Here is a 20,000-nt window from a genome sequence, read left to right as displayed (position 1 = left end):
ATAAGAAACGGCGTCTGCTATCAAAACCTGAGATCAACGCATCGACGCAAAAACTGTCATTTTGTAAGTTTGGAACAACAAATAAAGGTCAGAACAGCTATATAATCGCTATTGTGTTTTCAGCGTAGCAATAGGGTCCGATATTTAGGCTCGAACAAGTATAATGCGACTCGTCGACATTATACTTGTCTCGTGTAAATATCGGACCCTATTGCTACGCTGAAAACACAATAGCTGTTAATCTTTCTTTTTCTCTTTCTCTCTCTCCCTCTCTCTCTCTCTCTCTCTCTCTCTCTCTCTCTCTCTCTCTCTCTCTCTCTCTCTCTCTCTCTCTCTCTCTCTCTCTCTCTCTCTCTTTTCTTTTTTTTAAATTTGAATAATTCATTGACAACTTGCGAGACAAAACATTGTAAAAAAAAAAGTTTTAAAGTGTTCCTTTATCATCAAGACAAAATCTGTACAGTTTAAGATTTTGAAAGTTAGAAAATAGGGAGCAAGGATGTATATCAAGCGAGTTGAGTGAATGAGTTGACGGGTCCGTGTAAGTTGCATCTTTTTTCATTTGATAACAGGGATGTACCGAGACATAACCATTTTTAGATGCTGGTCGACTGAGATTTTAAACATGTTATACTGTTTGTAGCTGTGCCTTTGTAGATTATGTAGTGCGCGCATACAGACGTACTTACGCGACAGGGGTAGTATTACATCAAATGAGCTGCATCTTCCTATTTGCCCAAGCAGACAGAGGTGTTTTTGTGTGTGCTTGATTTTAACAAATTCAGCATGTTTGGACTAGAAGCTGCTGATATGTTTTAGACTCTGTTTATTTCTGGTCGTTGATCGTTGCCTTTCACAAAATAGCCATAGACTGCCCCTACAATATCCTACCTGAATACAGGCCCAAATAAATCTGAAATTCTTCAATCCCGGAGAGATGTGTGTGCATGGCAGTCAGATCCAAATCTTAGCAGAAAATGACAATCAAAGCCGTTTAACACCCTTTCGATACAATTGTGGTAAGTTTTTGAACAGAATATTTCTCTAACCCAATAAAAACATGGATACGTCTGTGATTTCAGATGCTCAAAGACATGTTCTAATAATATTTTAAAAATACATTTCCTGTTTTTCTTGTCACAGGAAGGGCAGTTACTGGTCAAAGATGCGCAGGGCCAGATAACACCAGTGTCGTCGCCAGTGACCTGCGAATGGTGGACTGGAATGACAGTCACGTGACCTACGGCAAATGCGAAATTACTGTCTCCAAGGACAACCTTTCTGGTGACACGCATCAGTACCCTTGTCCCTATGGTTACGAGTATGACTTCCGGAGAGAACTGTCTTTCCGCACAGAGGTTTGGCCTATTTTCTTTAATTGGATAATACTTGATTTGCTGATATTCAATAAGCTGCAAAGTACAAATGACAAAAATACAACATGCACACTTGGGCCCATTGTTGCAGGTGGGGTTTCCCACCGTCGTTTTCAACTTGTTGTGAAATACGAACCCAAAAACGTACGGCATTTTTACTTTATTGAGGTCTTCTTTTACCTCTTCATAAACTGCGTAAAACGGGTTGAGTGAGTCGTGATCGCGTGCAAACGTGTCAAATTCGTGAAAATGAAGGCAGCCGTGCAGGAAATTCATCCCCGTACATTTAATCCAATTAAAATTATAAAAACCAAAGGGAACCGGCTCTGACAAATGCCCTCACAAATGTGTGATGTGTCAATTTTCATAACGGTAGATTTTGAGATATGCTTTTCAGATCGCGCGCACGACCGCCCGCGCGCACACACACATAGTTACACATGTAAACTTTTTCTTTTCTTTAAGTTTGACCTGGTTTGTGACCGGAACTTGCTGGGTGGACTGGTGCAAACCTTGGTCATCTTCGGTCAGGGCTGTGGCGCAGTACTCTCCTCCATTTGCTCAGACAGGTACGTGACTAAACATGACTTTAATCGTATTACTGCTAAAGCTGCGCTCAAGAGGAATCCTGAAGGTATTCCACGAGAGCAATACTATACCTATGAATCCAAGACTGTGTAATGACGGTAAATGAACAACTGGCGATGCTGAATTGTTACTTTACAGTAATTCTATCGGCAGCAAAGCAAAAATTATCATAAATATGGCAAACATAATACAGGACCCTAATAAAAGATTGTTAGGCTGTGAACAAAATATCACAGCCAGTCAAGCTCAAGAAGCATTGTTTTCTCTAGGTTATGTACTTTGCTGCTTACACTTTGAGAATAAATGGCCTTTCTAGCATTATAAATGGCTTAAACGTGGCCTCATCACAAAGATCTTCTCCCAAACGCATCATATCAGTCGGGTGGTTGTTGTTGTTGTTGTTGTTGTTGTTGTTGTTGTTGTTGTTGTTGTTGTTGTTGTTGTTGTTTTAATGTAACGAGTAGTATAGTGATCTTTTCCAAAGAACTCAATGTAGCTCTGTCAGTTTACATGTTGATGTCAGGTTCGGACGAAAGCCAACTCTGATTGCCTCACAGCTGGGACTGCTGGGTGTAGGGATGGCCATTGGACTGGCACCTAACTACGCTGCCCTGCTGGTCTTCAAATTTCTCGTTGGAGGATTTCAACAGGTAAAGATAAAGACGATGTCAAGTACGCGTGGGACCCTTGTGTACTTCAAGTCAGTACTACAGTTTACAAACTCTTTGGATGTCACGAGAATGCGGAAATGAAAGAAAGAAGAGAAACAAATACACACAAAATTGAGGTATGAAAGGCAAATGTTGATGTAGATATTCAGCATAAAACGATCACGATCCAAAAGTTACAACTGGGATTATGTACTGTTTTCGGTAAATGTAAGAGGATGTGACTGTTGTACTATCTTAGGAGCCATCTTTACTAAATGTTCTGGCGAATTGGACCTTACAAAGTTCTAGGGACATTCACCGTACAGTAATTTAGTAACACCAGCCACGATGTGCTCGAAAATGACCCGTAACTACGCTTATTAATCAAATGAAATTTTAATCGGTGAACAGTTTTCTGCATCCAATTCTTCAGTGTTACGAGTCCTTACTTCCATTCGTCGTCATGTTGTTGTTGTTCTTTTTATTTTTTATTTTTTGATTTTTTTTTGGGGGGGGGGTAGTCCTGGGGGGTACTCATCCGTCAAAACAGACACGAAACGAAACGCTTTTGACTTTTGATTCATGTATGTGTCTAAGCGCACGGATGGTCTTATCCCATGTAAAACCCTCGATTGTTTGAGTGTGTACAGCTATAGACGGGGGGGGGGGGGGGGAAGGTGGTAGCCCTGTAAGATGTCTGTTTTGCAAAAAGCTTGTGAGTGCCAAATTAAGCCCTGGCCTGTTGTCGGTGTGGAGGAACGCTTCCAGGCCGGGCGGCTTCTGGTAGTAAAATCTACAAAAGCTGGCATATATTTACTAGTTTTTGTGGGTGTTTTTGTGTGTGTGTGTCTGGTTTGACTGGACGTTGATGCAAACATCTTGTGACTGCAAATCATGCCTGCTTCAGGGCGTGGTGGGGGTGAAGGTCACGATGGCCATAGAGTTATTTCCTAAGGAGTACCGGTCAGTGGCAGTGCTGATGGACGCCTTGTTTTGGGGCCTTAGTGCCAGCGTCATGGCGCTCCCTGCATTCCTGCTGCGGGACTTCACCTGGAGATACTTGCAGTACGCTCTGTCGGCCGTGTCTGCTCTCATCTGTCTGCTGCAGCTGTGGTCAGTGTGTGGTACAGTGTGTGTGTGTGTGTGTGTGTGTGTGTGTGTGTGTGTGTGTGTGTGTGTGTGTGTGTGTGTGTGTGTGTGTGTGTGTGTGTGTGTGTGTGTGTGTGTGTGTTTGTGCGTCTCACCCAGTGTTCTCTGTATGTCTCTGTCTGTCTTTCTGCTTGTCTGTCTCTGTCTCTGTCTCTCTCTGTCTCTCTGTCTCTCTCTGTGTCTCTCTCTCTCTCTCTCTCTCTCTCTCGCTCTCTCAAATCCCTGGCGATACCTGAAGTATTCTCTATCTGCCTTGTTATCCCTCAGCTTCCTACTGCAGCTGTGATAGCGTATCATAATGCTGTGCATTGAAATGACCGATTGATTCTCGAGTGCCATGATTCTTGTAAGCCCTTACAACGTTTGGGGATCAATCGTTCCACGTCAATGACACGTTTCTTTCTTTTGTGGTTTGAATACTTGACGATCAATTCACATTTGTTAAGGCCCTAGTGCTGCCTGAAAATTGACCAAAAAAGTGTTGTTTTGTTTTCATAACACAATTATCTTTTGTGTACAAAAATGCCTATATTTATTCACACAGTTGACTTTTTTTTTAAAAGTTTTTCTTATATTCTACTTTAAAGTGGTTGAGTCAGCCTCAGAAAAAGTCACTTTTCTGACACCTCTTTGAGTATACTATAGATGCATCATACATAAAATAAAGAGTACTCTTTACCTCCCTTGAAAAATAGTATGAATTAATAAATTCTCCCTTGATTTACACATTCATTTTTGGAGGAAATTAGGGGCTTCTTATACCAGGCTTGGGCCTATTAAGTCATTAAAGAGCCTCAGTAAGGTAAAAAAAAACACCTAATTTTGAGGGGGTGAAAAGTTTACCGAAAAACACATGAATGAGCTAATGTTTACATTGTTGGTAGCGAAAAATGTACCAGATCTTCCACGCTCTCAATTATTGAACAACCCCCAAGCAACTGAGTGACGTCCCCTGATGTAAAAGTGACACGATGTTTTGCTCATTAGCAAATAATAGATTCAGCGTGTTATTTCTCGTAATGTATCTGCATTCATCTGGGAGGCTGGTGCTTTGATTACATGGTAAGATTGTTTTGAAGACTTCGCGTATTCTATTTATATCGTTGTTCTGAAATATGCTAAAACCGTTCATCTCAGTACTGAACTGACGCTGTCGTTTTCTACATGTACGAATGACAGTCAATCGAACTATTCGACTTCCAAATGCTGCATGGTCTAGCGCGAAATCTGTCAGAAAAACACTTCTGCTTTTAGCCGCGGGGAATTTTAAGATCAACTAACAAACATCATTTGGTAATGTGGAGAAGATAAGCTACATGTCACTAACACGGCGGATGAGAAGAATCTCCTCAAATCGAAAGAAGGGACACAGCCTCACTGTGGCACAGGCGTATGAATACGTTCTCTGGAACTGTTAGCGCACTCTAAGAGTGTGCTAACAGTTTAAAGCGCATTGCCATTAGCCAATCAAAAGTTTCACATCAGTCATGTGACACCAGTACTTACTGACAATTAATATTATATGATGATTTGACTTATCACATTTTATAGACTAATGGATATATCCACTTGCCTAACTGTAAGAATCCAGATAACAAATTATATCAACCATAGAAAAAAGAACTATAACTATATTTCGTGTTACTAAAAATAGCACATTTAGGAATATTATTCTTCACAATTGCTTTAAACAAATGGTTTGACAACAAAATACCCATGTAGCAGAAAACTATACCCTTTAACTGGGACTTTTAGACGTTTGTCTGTGCAGGTACATTGACGAATCGCTACGCTGGCTGGTGGCAAACGGCAAGAAAGACGCCGCAGTGACAGTGTTGGAGCGAGCTGCACGAGTTAACCGAAAGGATTTCACTGTCATCGTCAGCACTCTAGATGACAGCGTCACAGAGACAGAGAATTCTCGTGAGTCTTAGACCCCAAAAATGACCAAGACATACGATATAAGACGTAATTACAACAATGTTTTAGGGAAATAACTCTGTCCAGATTTTTAGGCGGTGTGGCAGAGTAAAAGTTCAATGTGTATGTCTCGTGTGTTCAGAGCTAACTGCCGACGCTGTCAATGGCAACGTGGATGGAGACGCTGAGGTCGAGGGCAAGGCCAGTAACGGAGGAGACAACGGCACAACAACGCTTTGCTCGGATCTGACAGCGCTGGAGGCCAAGCTGGCAGAGACTCTGGAACATAAGCAAGCCAAAAAACTGACCCTTCTGGACATCTTCAGGCATCGGACCCTTTTCATCCATTCCCTGGTCACTTGGCTGACTTGGTAGGCTCAAATACAATTTATTTTTTTCATAATCATGCTTTTGTTTTTTTATTTTGTGTGTGCAGTCGCTATAAAGATGTTTAACTGATACGCTGGCTTTTATTGTTGTTGTTATTGTTGTTGTTGGGTTTTCTTCTGTCAAACTTAGTAGTGTGTGTGTATGTCGGGGGGTGTCTTTGTGTCTGTGTGTGGGTTTTTTTTGTTTGTCGTGTAAGGTCTCTGTTTTGTCTGGATTTTGATGCAAAAACTTTGTGACTGCCAACTTAAGCCCTGACCTGTTGGTCGGTATAGAGGAGCGCTTCCATGGCGTGTGTACACATACAACTAAGAGTGTGCTTCATGGTGTTATACTTTCAGAGTCCAAATATCAGTTGGCTTTGATGTGTAAACAGAAAATGATCCTGTGCGCAGAAAGGAAGGTATATGTACCTTTAATAATGTCTGATTCAGGTTCACCTGCGCCTTCGCCTTCTTTGCTCTCTATATGATGTCTACCACTCTCCATGGAAACCGCTTTCTGAACTACTTTTTGACAGCCGCCATGGAATTGCCCACTGGTTTTGTCATCTATTTCATACTCGATAGGTGAGCTGGTGTAGGGGCAGGTTGTGAGCTCTGCTTGAGTGTGGGAGGGGCAGGTGAGTGTGTTTGTGTGTGTGTGTGTGTGTGTGTGTGTGTATGTGTGTGTGTGTGTGTGTGTGTGTGTGTGTGTGCGTGCGTGTGCGTGAGTGTGCGAGCGTGAGTTTCTCTCTCTCTCTCTCTCTCTCTCTCTCTCTCTCTCTCTCTCTCTCTCTCTCTCTCTCTCTCTCTCTCTCTCTCTCTCTCTCTCTCTCTCTCTCTCTCTCTCTCTCTCTCTCTCTCTCTCAAGGCTGTGTTCATGTATAAAATTCTAAATGACGACTGTCCTAAATATTTGCAATCACATTTCAAACATGCCACAAAAAGATATGGGTCCCAAAAAATCATCCCTCCTATACCTCGCATAGACCTCTACAAATCGAGCCTAGCCTTCTCGGGAGCTTTTCTCTGGAACTCCTTCCCCCAACAGATAAGAAATGCAACTTCAGTGAAATTGTTTAAGAGACAGTCCCGTTCACACATCATTCGTGAATGAAATGTCTTGTTCGATTGTTATTTTGTTGAACATTTTGTACTAGTGTTAACGGATGTGTAGCTCATCTGAGCAACTTAATTCTCAAAATGAAAGGCTTAACTATGTCAATGTAATTTTGTAATTTTTGAGTTCTCCTTATATAATTCCGTAACTGCATATAGTATTGCAATTCATACAATGTATTTCTATATCTTATATGATTGAATTTTTATTTGTTATGTTCGTCTGTCTTTATGTGTTGTATAAAGGACAGGTTGGAAGAATAGGCTTTGCCTAAAACCTTTATCCTTTTGTAATAAAGTTCTGAGTCTGAGTCTGAGTCTGAGTCTCTCTCTCTCTCTCTCGTTCCTATGTTTGTGTGTGTGTGAATGTCTGTGTCCCATTGTTTCACTTTCAATATTCAATCATACAGATATTTTGGTTAGCAAAAAATAAAGGCATACAGACCTACCTCATACTTCGATCTCTCTTTCGCTTGAAGAGGCTGGAAAACGATTTCAGCAATCCTGAACAAATTGCCGTTGTAACCAGTGTGTCTCACGTGCAGAGTTGGCAGAAAGACAGCGACACGCGGCATGTTCATCCTGGCAGGCGTGGGGCTTATCGCCAGTGGCATTTTTAGAGTCTTCACTGGTAAGTGATAATACACAAACATAATACAATCGGTTTTTAACGAAATTCCATGCAAAGCGTTCAACCCGCCCCGTAGGCGGACCACTATAACACGGGAGAGGGAAAAATGTGTCCATTATTAACAGATTTTGACCATAATCAGGTTTATTATTGTTAGATTATCAATAGACGATTTTCGGAAATAACTCCGTCGGGTTTGTATGGGTTGTGAAAGAGTGAATGCCCTTGCTTTTCCTCTGACAAACAACTTCACACGTGCTCCTGTCCCCGTGTTTCGGACACACCCCTCGCTAGTGATTGGCCCCTCCAATGTTGGTCCGAGTCAAAAGCAAGGGCATTCACTCTTTCACAGTCCATACAAACCTGACATATTTATTTTCGGAATTGGTCTATTGAGTTGTCACGATTTATTTTTCGAAAAAAACCGTACTTTGGGTTCTCTGTATTTTGTTTAGGTATTTAGAACACCAAAGTATCATTGTGTGATGTATTTTTGTTCATCGTCACACTCTTCCTTGCATTAACAGGATCATTTTTAACGTGATTTATTAACAGTTAAAATCATTGTAAAAACGTTTGATCCTCTTTTCATTAGAATCGTGTTTTTGTTTAGCACCAGTATCACCATTTGGGAAATACTCGTCTTCTAGACTTACGGTTCAATCTTCTTGCTCTGTTTTGTATTTTCACCCCAAAAAATGATGTATCTGTGCAATAACAAAAAGACCTTCTATGAATCACCGAGGAATAATGTTAGACATTCTGTCAAAGAACAAGAACTTGCCCTTTTTTTGCAAATGTATCTTGTGCCTATGATAATTATATCCAGGAAACCAAACGAATGTTTATCAATATGAAGATACTGTTTTTACAATAAAACATACTTAAAAATTCTTCGACAATGTTAATTGTTGTTTTACGCGTTTTCAGGTAACGCGACGCTTGGAACACTGTCTGTTGTGACAGCTATGTTGGGGATGTTGGGAGCGTCAGGGATTTTTGCTCTCGTCTTTTTCTTCACGCCAGAGCTCTTTCCCACAAATATGAGGTCAGTGGGGTGGGTTTTTTTCATGGTTTATTTTCTCCTCCGAAAATTGAAAAATAAGAAAAAAAGATAAGACACAATTTTATGTACTTTTTAACCTCTATTCATCATGGTTGCCCACAAGAACGCGGTAGGGGGTAGGGTAGTGATTGGCGGCTCGTGGAGGCGGGGGGGGGGGGGGTGGAGGGAGGCTGTGTTGTGCTGCATTAATGATTTTCAGGGAATATTGACACAAGCCTCTTTTATTTTGTCATAACAAGGTGGGGTGCAGCGGGAATGATGAGCTCTGATACCAATGAAGGAAATAAGCGCGCTTAAAGACAAGTTTTTCCGAACACACATACACATACAAACATTTGTTACATTGTTGATGTCTACAGAAATCAAGCCCTTGGGGTGGCGTCCTTTGCCGGTCGACTTGGAGGGATGTTAGCCCCATTCATGACTGATCTTGTAAGTATACACAAGACGCATCACACTCCCTTCCTCCCGCAATAATTACATTATAAAACACATACTCAAGAAAACAAATCTATTTTCTATTTAAAATCAGTGTTTTGCTTTGACATTTTTGGGTCGTTTAGTTCGTTAGAAGAATTCTTGCTGTACTAAAACTAACGAAAGCAAGAATTAAAAAAAACAAGTCGCGTGAAGCAATATCACACCATTTGGTTAATCTTTTGGCCCAAAACTAAAAGATCTATACTGAAAATTAGTCATCATCGGTATTGCATGGATATAGTAAGGCTCGTCTCCGCGAAGCATGCGAACTTAGTACCTAATTTGCATAAACCGATGGTTTTTTTTCATTCTGAGCACATGTTCAGCGTAAACGTAAGATATCTACATATTTTTGAATTCAGGAAGTGATAAAGAATACAATACAATCTTTTTATTTTAATCTATTACGGACATTTGTTTTAAAATCTTAATGAACAAACTCATCCAATAATGTTTGAGCATCCAAACCAAAATGCCATCCCATAGTCCGGAATGACAGTCTTTCTACAAATATTTAGTCAAAACTTGTCTAAATGTACAAAGATAAGTTTATGGAACGTTTGATTATTGACAAAACAAAACATTCATTTGAACCTCGTTCTCTCGGTTTTTAAATTGGACCAACACGATACACAACAGCCAAACTATAAGGAATGGGTGATCAGTTGGCTTAAGATATTGCTTCTTCAAATAATGGCAGGAAATGAAATGAGGTAGTTGTGATTGTTGTTGTTGTTGTTGTTGTTGTTGTTGTTGTTGTTGTTGTTGTTGTTGTTGTTGTTGTTGTTGTTGTTGTTGTTGTTATTAATAACTAAAGCAACTTATTTTCTTGTCGTTTTTTTCATCTTATTTTCAAGGCAGACATTGCTATCTGGGCTCCAGGCGTGATGATCGGAAGCCTGTGTTTCGTTGTGGTCGTCCTCTTTCGCTTCATCCCGGAAACCAGAGGGAGGGAACTGCCGCACACCATCGAAGACATCGAAGCCTGGGAGAAAGAGAGTCTGCCGACGGATGACAATTCATCTCTAGACGTCAGAGTCTGAGAGCTAGTGTTGACTTCAAAGTCCTGAACCATTGAACAAGACAGTACAATATAAACAATACAATACAATAAAACACAATACAACTTAAAATGACACTTGAGGTGAACAACAAGAGAATGGAAGAAAATGGTCATATTAAGACATTAAAAATGTGTAACTCTATCAGTGAATGGGCATGAATTTCTCACGCACACGCGCGCACACACACACACACACACACACACACACACACACACACACACACACACACACACACACACACACACACACACACACACACACACACCTACACGCTCATTCAAGAGGTGTCGTCAGCATTTACCATGATCGGCAGTTTCAACTAGCAAAAGTAACTTTCCATTCTAAATTACGAATTAGGTATGTGCCTTTTAGTTCATTCATACCAGTTTTACTTTATTCAACCCGTGTTATAGGACTTGTATAGGTTTTACTCTGCCTATTTGTTTTTACACCCCCGGTATAGGGGTGTGTATAGGATTCACTCGATGTGTTTGTTTGTTTGTGTTCGCATATAGATCTCAAGAATGAACGGACCGATCGTCACCAAACTTGGTGAACAGGTTCTATACATTCCTGAGACGGTCCTTACAAAAATTGGGACCAGTCAAACACACGGTTAGGGAGTTATTGGTGGATTAAGATTAAGATTAGGATTCGCTCCATGTGTTTGTTTGTTTGTTTGTGTTCGCATATAGATCTAAAGAATGAACGGACCGATCGTCACCAAACTTGGTGAACAGGTTCTATACATTCCTGAGACGGTCCTTACAAAAATTGGGACCAGTCAAACACACGGTTAGGAAGTTATTGGTGGATTAAGATTCTACAAGGACTTATAGAGGGAGATATTAATGGTCAAAGAGAAATAACCTTCTCAGTTGGTGGCAGTGAGAATGGTTATTTCCCTTTGACCAACGTTAAAGATCCCACGATTGACAAAAGGGTCTTTCCTGGCAAAATTGTATAGGCATAGATAAAAATGTACACCAAAATACCCGTGTGACTTGGAATAATCGGCCGTGAAAAGTAGGATATGCGCCGAAATGGCTGCGATCTGCTGGCCGATGTGAATGCGTGATGTATTGTGTAAAAAAAAATTCCATCTCACACGGCATAAATAAATCCCTGCGCCTTGAATATGTGCGCGATATAAATTGCATAAAATAAAAAAATAAAAATAAAAATAAAAAAAATTCCTGCGCTTAGAACTGTACCCACGGAATACGCGCGATATAAGCCTCATATTGATTGATTGACCAGTGGGCCGGTTTAATCCAAAAATCGTTAAAATCTGCATACTTGCATTTTTAAATAACTCAGCCTTCGATGCACAAATCCAATCGTCCCTCCCCTCCCCAGAACACCCCCCCCCCCCCCCTACAAACCATCACCACCCTCCTCTCCAACTATTCACACACAAATTAACAAAAAATCCCGCTATTCCTACCCAACACTGCTTCAACATCCCCCCTTCTACCCCCCACCCCCCTCCCCCTCCCCCTTCAACGTTCTAATTCTTCGACTACATCAGCTGCTAAATACAAGGGTGTACCACAGAAGAGAAGAGACACCGGCGCGCATTACAAGCCACACACGAAGGACAGACTTTCGTCAAGGGCAGTGTCACACCCCTGTTACCTCGTTGAGAGAAAGGGCGGTTGCGCTTTTTGTGCCTCACAGTTTTTCGCTGGTCTAGCGATCGGTGCAACATGTTTTGGTCCGTGGGTTAAGATCATTATTTATGGTTCTTTTTTTTCGCATACGGATTTCGTTTTTGAGGAGTTTGGTAGGAGCAGTTGTTTTGCTGTGCTTTAATGCGGTAAGTGGGTGTGTTGAAATTCTGTTGCTAATTGATATAATCAGAATTGGGTTGCATTGTACAGTATTTGTTTCTACCATTCCTATTTTGTAAGAATTATATTTGAATGTTGCTGTTTCTGTTATTAGATAGATAAGATAGATAATTTATTGCCAAGTGTACAATACATGAATGAACATAAAAAATACACGAGGAAAGCAGCTTGCTGTGTGATAAAAACAAAAATAAATAGCATTCATACATCACTGGCGCATAGCATCATACATACATGGGTAAGATAATTTGGTATCACAGTAACTAATACATACACTATACAGACATGGTGAGAACTATGAAACTCTAAGAGCTATCGGAACCACAATAAAAGTACGCAGAATAAGATAGGATCCCCCCCCCCCCCCCCCCCCCCCACTATCAACTACTGTAAGAACTGAACATGTTCCATACTGATAAAATGTACCTCTAAAACAGCACATAAAAATAAACTCTTCCAACACATCACAGTGGTTAAAGAACGACTAAAACTACTAAAACATACTAGATGTGTATTCCGGTAATATAACCAGCTGCTAAAACATAGTCTGGCTTCATCGCGTCACAGTGGTGTCACCATACTAAAACCCACAAGGTAATGTTAGTGATGGTGGCAATGTGTCTGCTGCTGTTGTTACTTTGTATTGGTATGTGAAACGTCTTCCAGCTCAGTCCTGCCACGGTGTGTGTCTGTGCGTGCGTGCGTGCGTTCGTGTGTCTGTCTTTCTGTCTGTCGTCTGTGTATGTGCCTGTCTGCACGCTTGCTTGTCGGCATACCCGAACCGTTGTTGTTGTTGTTGTTGTTGTTGTTGTTGTTGTTGTTGTTGTTCCTACAAGCATTTAAAGGTTGTGTTTTCTATATTTTCTCTCGTATTATAAGCAGGGACGCGTCACTTTGGATTAGCGACAAAAAAATACACAAATGTTTTAAATTATTGGCGTTTATACTTCGTAAAGACATTTAACATAAAGTCCAAGAATATTTGCATGGTCCTAATGTGAACTACGTATTTTACGTACGTTCTGCTTTTACCCCGAGGTTTTACACCAGTGAATGAGAGTACTGTCCCAACACTTTTCGGCTGGAAATATTTATCACTCCGCTTCAGGGCGTATCCTCATCTGTCAGTGCTGGCGACAATTATTTTGGACCCGATTTATATAACCCACAGATATCGTGGTTAACAAGTCCTTTATTTTCTTATTTGAAGGCGAGGTAGTGAATAGTTAGTGTTAATGTTGGCTTGTCCTTTGTAATGTAATCAGAAAAGAAAGGATAAAAAAAAGACAGACGGGAGGGTCGGACGTAAAGAGTCAAGTGATAAACGATTTACAAAACAAAAAAATAAAGGCAGAAACACGCTAGCACACAAAACAGTGACCTATTTTCGCTGCCTAACAGTAGTTACACACATCTTCAGCTCAGAATGACCAGGTCATCCCGACAGTCTACGTCAGGCTGTAAAAATGTCTAAACTGATGAGTATCTGAGTGTGACTGCACGTCTGTTGAACAATACGTTGTTTGCTTTATGGCAAGTAACCCAGCCAGAGACAAAGATAAGCAGTCATGATAAGAGCATGAACTGACGTGTTCTAGTGCAATTTGTCATCTGAGTGACATATCACACACAGCGTAAGCACAGAAAGGGTGAGAGAGAGAGAGAGAGAGAGAGAGAGAGAGACAGACAGACAGACAGACAGACAGACAGACAGACAGACAGACAGACAGAGACAGAGACAGAGACAGAGACAGAAAAAAATAGAGACAGAGACAGAGAAAAAGAGAGACACAGAGAGAGACAGAGAACTCAGAACTCAGAACTTTATTGCATAAGGATAAAGGTTTTAAGCTTGTATGTATGTATGTATGTATGTATGTATGTATGTATGTATGTATGTATGTATGTATGTATGTATGTATGTATGTATGTATGTATATATGTATGTATGTATGTATATGGGTACCGGGTGCGTCTCAGAATCTCGTCCTCTGTTTGTGACATTATCACCAAAAGTAAAATCTTCCCAGAAAACTTTGATAATACTATTTACACACTTCTCAGGGTGTACCTTTTCAGTTTAAACAAGAAAAAATATAACATTGCCTTTAGTTTGCCATATGTTGAGCATTATTTGGACCATGTGTGCAAAATCACCCGTGTAACATGGAAAAAATAAAAGACAAAAAAAACTGCATTTATAAGGCTGAAAACGACTTTTATTCAGTTATTATTGTTGAATCACAAGCCATTATAGAGTTCAATATGAAATGACTACATGCAAACAACAAAATAATGTTTTTTTCAATGTTCCATGCATTCGTCAAAATTTCAATACAAAAATGAAAATTAATTAATGATATCCTGATCAGAACATGTTGATACATGGCATTCATTCAGTCTTATTGACATTTAACCTTCACAATAGCATATATACAAAGATTTGTTGCTCTAAGACAAAATGTTAGAAAGTTATCCCAAAAGAATGCAAAATGGTCACCGATGTAACATGGAAACATCACTTTTGTAACAAAGAAACGGTTATGCTTTTTCCCACAAACTTTACTAAATGAAGCTGATTTTGCAACCAGATTCTTCTTAGGTAAAATGCCAAACACTAAAACAGGAACAGAAAGAAAAAAAGCTGGACAAAATCAAGAAAACTTTGCCCCAAAAAAGAGAAACATTAATGAAAAGTTCATCACCGACGTAACTCGGAAACGAACAACCAGACATGTATTATAAGGTTTGACATGAAGAATGCAAATGTTCAAAAGTGGTTCATTCAATTGTTAAGACAATAAACCAAAGGCATTGGTTACATATAGAACAGTTGCCACTTGCAGTTAATTAATTTATTTTAAAAGAAATAATGCCCCCTGGCATTGAAGGTGGGGTCACGAATCATGGTTGCATCAGATGCAGGGACAAAGAAAATATCATCGATCCCTGGAAAGCAATAGTAGTTCCCCTCCGGTTTCCTTCGAAGGAACGGTACCACCAGTTCATCAGGTCGAATCTCTTGCACCTGAAACATGCAAGTACCAGCGATTTCAACCAAAGATTGATGCAATATGTGTACTAGTTTCTATAACATGAATTTGTTTAATGTCTATCAAGATTTTGATGCATCCACATTCACTGGCTAAAAACAAAATAAAGTAATTATTTTGTTCAGACTTACCATTCCATTGAACATACAACTTTTACAATTAAAGAAAACATTGACACTTACCGTTCCTTTAAATGGATTTCGGAAATTTAATTTTGATCATAATTTTTTATATTTTTAATTTTCAGAGCTTGTTTTTAATCCAAATATAACATATTTATATGTTTTTGGAATCAGGAAATGATGTAAAATAAGATGAACGTAAATGTGGATCGTTTTATATATAACAAAAAAAAATTATTACAATTTTCAGATTTTTAATGGCCAAAGTCATTAATTAATTTTTAAGCCACCAAGCTGAAATGCAATACCGAAGTCCGGCCTTCGTCGAAGATTGCTTTACAAAAATTTCAATCAATTTAATTGAAAAATGAGGGTGTGACAGTGCCGCCTCAACTTTTACAAAAAGCCGGATATGACGTCATCAAAAGTATTTGTCGAAAAAAAGAAAAAAACGTCCGGGGATATCATACCCAGGAACTCTCATGTCAAATTTCATAAAGATCGGTCAAGTAGTTTAGTCTGAATCGCTCTACACACACACACGCACAGACAGACAGACACACACACACACATACACCACGACCCTCGTTTCGATTCCCCCTCTATGTTAAAACATTTAGTCAAGTTTTGACTAGGTGAAATCGAAAGAAAAACTATTATTAACAAATGTTTAGCCTAATTTTTCACTTCATAGAATATCATAGCAGCAAAAACTCACCTTTTCTCAAGAACCTGGGGTGTTGATCACTGTCGTAACAAAATCACAGACTTCGGAAACATTCTCGAAATCTTTCTTCGCTGCTGGAAGCTGAACTATTTCTCTCTGTAACTGCGCATGCGTAGTCACCCGCACCTCTAAGTCACTACGCGCAAAATAGTTCTAATCTTTCTTCAAAACTCTGAACATTATTTGCAAAACCGTTCACCATCGTAACTGAATTTTGAAGAAGCATGTCATATTGCGCAACTTTCAACTTAGTTTGCAGATGCAATTTTGAGAAAATAATACTTAAATAACATTTAGCTTAGCGATGTTCTATGCCCTTTCATGTCTAGATCGTGTTGAAGATGAATATGCAAATTCTAAAGTTCAAATTTAGGACTTGTTGCTGTTGCACGCGTGCGGAAACCTATGTTACGACAGTGATGGCAAACTTTCAAGCGATTAATTTCGTTTAAAAAAACAATTCTGTGGACAAAATAACATTTCAACTGTCAAGTACACTTAAACCAAACACACATAACAAGAATAGCAGTCCTTGGACATTCTAAACGATTCTTGTAGTGACGTGCAAAACTAGTTGATGGTTCATGTCACAGATCAGACCTCCATTTTTCACGCATCCAATCATTTCTTTCGCTAAACAATCTTCATAATAATCATGCAAAATACTCAGTTTTGTTTGTACTATTTCTTTATTCATTTTACTTCTCAAAAATACCAATATCATGATTTAAAATTCAGTATGTTTCAATTGTGGGCTAATTTGATTATGGCACACACAAAAGGATCAGTTTCTGAGACGCACCCATATATGTATGTATGTATGTATGTATGTATGTATGTATGCAGGGGCGGATCAGTTGCTTTGTAAGGGGGGGGGGGTACTTTGAATTGAAAGTGAATGTGATGGGCGCGAAGCGCCCGAATTTGCTAGGGGGGTCCGGGGGCATGCCCCCCCGGAAAAAAAATTTGCCCAAAGAAGCAAAATGGTGCCATCTGGTGCCATTTGAACTTAGAAATGGTCATAGAATCAGCATAGAAAAATCTTTTTTTTTTCTTCTTCTTTTTTTTTTTTCTGGGGGGGGGGGGGGGCACGTGCCCCCTGTGCCCCCCCCCCCCCCCCCCCCCCCCCCTCGTCCGCCCCTGGTATGTACTAGATGAATACCCGCTTCGCCGGGTACGGCTTCGCCGGGAAGTAGAGCCAAATACCCGGCTTCGCCGGGGACCCGGCTTCGCCGGCGCACCGTACGAAAGAAGGGAGATAAACGCGCAAAACACTGGAGAAGATAAGGAAGAGTTACTGGGAATGTATGTACAGAAAAACCAAAATCGGTTCAGCGCTGCGCGCTGAAAGCACGCACGTGTTCAAAATTTTCCACGATTGTGTCCGGGGTCTACCTGAATATGCCCACCAAATTTGAAGCAGATCCATCGAGAACTTTGGCCGTGAATCGTGAACACACAGACAGACAGACAGACACACACAAGCCGTATATATAGATACTAGATGATTACCCGCTTCGCCAGGTACCGGCTGCGCCTGGGACACGGCTCTGCCGGGTGTACGCCGGCGACGAAGGAAAGGAGATAAACGCGCAAACACTGGAGACCTTCTAAAAATAGTAACGTGCAGTGACCTTCTAAAAATAGTAACGTAGTAACGGGAATATGGATTGACGCCACACGGAGGAAGGGAGATAATCGCGGCTGAAAACACTGGAGAAGATAAGGAAGAGTTACTGGTAGTCGATCCCGACAACAAAAACAAAAAACAAAAAAAAATCGGTTCAGCGAAATATCTCATCGATGAGGCTGTGTCCGGGGTGTAGCTGAATACGGTGTCCAAATTTGAAAAAGATCCACCGAGAACTTTGGCCGTGCATCGCGAACAGACAGACAGACAGACAGACAGACACTAGTCGTATATATATATATATATATATATATATATATATATATATATATATATATATATATATAACATAGATATAGATAGATGTACCGGCACGGTTGGCCTAGTGGTAAGGCGTCCGCCCCGTGATCGGGAGGTCGTGGGTTCGAACCCCGGCCGGGTTATACCTAAGACTTTAAAATTGGCAATCTAGTGGCTGCTCCGCCTGGCGTCTGGCATTATGGGGTTAGTGCTAGGACTGGTTGGTCCGGTGTCAGAATAATGTGACTGGGTGAGACATGAAGCCTGTGCTGCGACTTCTGTCTTGTGTGTGGCGCACGTTATATGTCAAAGCGGCACCGCCCTGATATGGCCCTTCGTGGTCGGCTGGGCGTTAAGCAAACAAACCAACAAAAATGTATGTATGTATGTTTGTATGTGTGTGTGTATGTATGTATGTATGTATGTATGTATGTATGTGTGTGTGTGTGTGTGTGTATGTATGTATGTATGTATGTGTGTATGTATGTATGTACTAGAGGAATACCGAGACAGAGTGATAGAGACAGAGAATCGCGAGACAGAGACAGACAGCGTGGCGGTTCACCACAATCACCTTTGAAGGCGAAGTCCTGTCGAACGGGATTGAGAATTTTAGAGCTTATTTCTTAGCCCTATATTATCTGTTGTGGCTTCTCAAATGCCAGAACATACAGACAGATAATGATAAAATCGTTTATTTAACGTCACTCTGTAAAAACATTGGCGACATTTGTCTTAGATTAAGAACACACACAGGCACGCACACAAACTTTCCCTTTATGTACAGTGGTTCACCACCCTCCCGCCCCCCGCACACTCTCGCTCATCTAATTAAAAATGGTGTTAAGAGATACTTGGATATAAAATGGTATTTTTAAAAGTTCTGATAAAAATATATAGTAGCTGTATGAGAAGCAATGGCGTCAGCCGCAGCAATGTCTCTTCATATCCAGGGACCAAGTGGGTGCGTGTGCATAAGTCCAGCGATAAGTTTGGGACCTTGCCACCCAAGGTCTTTATTAAAACTTAAAAGATAGCTTAATTTTTCCTTTGAGGTATTTGGCAGAATATTTCTATTTGAGTTTATAAACTGAGTCAGGGGTTGAAAGTGGCATGAGTTCAAAGCACACTCCAAAGTCAAATGAGCAATGGTGAGGTCGGATTGACAGGTGCATTTAAGCTCTAGAAATTGGTAATTCCCAGCTTCTGCCCTCAGGTGGTTAATCCTTTTTATTACACGTTGGCATGCATTATAGGTGTTCATCTGTTTTGATGGGGCTTCCCGAATGAGCCAGCCAGAGCTTATAGCCTTGTGCATATATTTGTTCCTCCATTCTCTCCAGAGAAGAGAGTCTGTAAGGCTACTGATCTCAGAAGCAGACAATGGCAGGTCTACCTCGGAGGCGCCTATGCCTTGGGCAGCTTCTTTAGCGGCTTTGTCCGCTTTCTCGTTGCCAGGCACGTTCACGTGTGCTGGACACCAGACAAGGTTAATCTCGCTTCCTTTTTTTATAATCTTATTTGCCAGCTCCTTTATGGCAATGACAAGATCATGTCTTTTTGATCTTTTGTTAGATCTTAATGCTTCAATGGCTGCTTTGGAGTCAGAGAATATAGCTATCTTTTGAGGAGGAGTGTTCTTGAGATTGAGATGAACAAGCGACATGCAGATGGCAAGGAGCTCAGCTGAGAAGATCGAGTTTCTGTTGCACAGTTTAAATTTCCCAGTCATGTCATCGCTGGGGATTACAAAAGCTGCGCCAGCCTTCTTGTCATCCAACACTGACCCGTCTGTGTAAACATGAACATGGCCTTTGTATACAGTATCAATGTGCTCAAGGGCTTGTATCCTGAGTAATAACTGATCATCCTTTGTAGCTGTGCAATATTCTGTGTCAAAATTC

General features: G+C 40.5%; 2 protein-coding genes across 2 annotated transcripts in view; both read left to right on the top strand.

The window, feature by feature from the left end:
* The window catches only part of LOC138966577 (organic cation transporter protein-like), a 15,481-nt gene extending 4,929 nt beyond the window's left edge, over positions 1–10,552 (top strand). The window contains exons 3-13 of the mRNA XM_070338858.1: positions 1,144–1,358; positions 1,842–1,945; positions 2,488–2,614; positions 3,522–3,727; positions 5,535–5,686; positions 5,826–6,054; positions 6,505–6,639; positions 7,716–7,801; positions 8,732–8,849; positions 9,227–9,299; positions 10,205–10,552. Of these exons, the coding sequence (XP_070194959.1) occupies positions 1,144–1,358; positions 1,842–1,945; positions 2,488–2,614; positions 3,522–3,727; positions 5,535–5,686; positions 5,826–6,054; positions 6,505–6,639; positions 7,716–7,801; positions 8,732–8,849; positions 9,227–9,299; positions 10,205–10,390 (1,631 nt within the window). The 3' untranslated portion in view covers positions 10,391–10,552. The remainder of the gene's footprint in view (positions 1–1,143; positions 1,359–1,841; positions 1,946–2,487; positions 2,615–3,521; positions 3,728–5,534; positions 5,687–5,825; positions 6,055–6,504; positions 6,640–7,715; positions 7,802–8,731; positions 8,850–9,226; positions 9,300–10,204) is intronic.
* A 1,466-nt stretch (positions 10,553–12,018) lies between these two features.
* Positions 12,019–20,000, top strand: part of LOC138966576 (organic cation transporter protein-like) — a 32,795-nt gene continuing 24,813 nt past the window's right edge. Inside the window, exon 1 of the mRNA XM_070338857.1 lies at positions 12,019–12,230. The gene's annotated coding sequence lies outside the window, so the exon portion shown is untranslated. The remainder of the gene's footprint in view (positions 12,231–20,000) is intronic.

This window comes from Littorina saxatilis, linkage group LG5 (assembly GCF_037325665.1).
Source record: "Littorina saxatilis isolate snail1 linkage group LG5, US_GU_Lsax_2.0, whole genome shotgun sequence".
NCBI lineage: Eukaryota > Metazoa > Mollusca > Gastropoda > Littorinimorpha > Littorinidae > Littorina > Littorina saxatilis.
Note: the sequence above shows the minus strand (reverse complement) of the source record. Positions and strands in the feature narration are given on the sequence as shown.